The sequence below is a fragment of the Triticum dicoccoides genome, chromosome 2B (genome assembly GCF_002162155.2).
Source record: "Triticum dicoccoides isolate Atlit2015 ecotype Zavitan chromosome 2B, WEW_v2.0, whole genome shotgun sequence".
NCBI lineage: Eukaryota > Viridiplantae > Streptophyta > Magnoliopsida > Poales > Poaceae > Triticum > Triticum dicoccoides.
Window position 1 is genome coordinate 516001508 of NC_041383.1, and position 1498 is coordinate 516003005.

Below are 1498 nucleotides of genomic sequence, written 5' to 3' on the forward strand. Positions count from 1 at the left end.
TGCAAGTGCCCTCAAATGTTTTGATAATCACTCCATCGGCGACCTGGTGGGCGACGACTGGGGACGAAGTCGCCCCAAACGCCAAACTTGCGCCGGTTCACCCCCAGGCGGCTTTTTATCGCCGCCCTGGGGGCCGAACGGCTGGAGATGCTCTAAACACCTACATAAACCCAAGACAAACAAAGGACTAAAACAAACAGACTAAACCAAACTAGATCACTAATGATGCCTACCCTTCTTTTGTTTTGAAACAAGCAAACATAAGCTAATTTGCTCAATAATATAAACGAAGGATTTCAAAACATACAACATCTTTACACGCATTACTAAAGGATCAGCTAAACTAGCCTTCAGGTTCGCTTGAAATGTTCTCGGATAAATCGCTCCCCATGCGATGGATACTTTCTCCGGATGTACTCACGGAGGCACTTCTGGTAGGAGAAATCAATCCAGACGCCGTCCGTGCGAACGACGAAGAGGCATCTAGACTTCCTGAACTGCGGGTGCCTATCGACCATTATGCCGTCAAGCCCGCAGCCAATCTTATCTTCAGCGCGTGGATGATAGGCAAGGAGCTTTTCCGCAACAACGATTTCGTCCGCGGGGCCAAGGCATTCGCCGTCTGCGTATCTGTCCGAATGGAGGATGTCCTTGATGAGCTGCACGACGGGTTCGACGTCGCTGAGGATCTCGGCCTCCGCGGCCCTCCACGGCACCTGGGACACGGGCTCGGCCTGCTTCGACGCCGGCGGCCGCGCGGAGTGAGGGGGCTCGTAGGCGGTAGTGGAGCAGGACAGCAGGCGGCGGGGGGACAGCGCCGGCGCGAAGCGCGGTCCCAGGCGGGCGTGGAGGAGGAACGGTACGGCGACGGCGGCGGCCAGAGCCATGCCGCCCCTTTTTGGTGGTGTGGGTGGATGGGTGCGTGAGGGAGTGACTCGTAGGTGGTAGCTATTCGAGGAAGAAACTTATCCGTGTGGCCGCACAGCGGAGAGGACGGAGCGGGCACAGAAGACGGCAGACGGGATTGTCGCTTTGTTCGACGACGGCGACGGGCCAGGTCTCAACCCGGCAATCTAACCCATGGGCGGCGGGCACCCGACCCGAATGGACAGGGTATGGGTCGTCATATTCACCCATGAGTAAGTTCGATGGGTAACCCGATTAGTCATGGGTAGGGTATGGGCATAATGTTCTGTCCATGGGTCGCCTGATGGGTCATCCGATTAATATTAGTGACTAAAACATATAATTATTTTATATTATGTCTGGTTGCTAGTAATTAAATTTTTTATAGAACAACCAAGGCACCCAGTTGTCGTGGTTCTAAGCCTGACAGTAGAGTGGGGGGTAGGAATGGAGAGGCAAGGTCCTAACTGTGGAGAGGTTGTAAGCACAAAGGATGTACGAGTTCAGGCCCTTCTCGGAAGAAGTAACAGCCCTACGTCTCGGAGCCCGGAGGCGGTCGAGTGGATTATGAATGTATGGATTACAAGGTGCC

General features: G+C 54.3%; 1 protein-coding gene across 1 annotated transcript; it reads right to left on the reverse strand.

Moving 5' to 3' along the window:
• Positions 1-211: 211 nt before the first annotated feature.
• Positions 212-991, reverse strand: LOC119364571 (protein DCL homolog, chloroplastic-like). The gene has a single exon (XM_037630056.1). It carries the CDS (start codon positions 885-887, stop codon positions 351-353), a length of 537 nt encoding a protein of 178 aa, XP_037485953.1. The 5' UTR covers positions 888-991; the 3' UTR covers positions 212-350.
• Between the last annotated feature and the right edge of the window lie 507 nt (positions 992-1498).

What these genes read in the sequence shown, in the direction of transcription:
- LOC119364571 (XM_037630056.1), bottom strand. Translation starts at nt 887, where the DNA reads ATGGCTCTGGCCGCCGCCGTCGCCGTACCGTTCCTCCTCCACGCCCGC.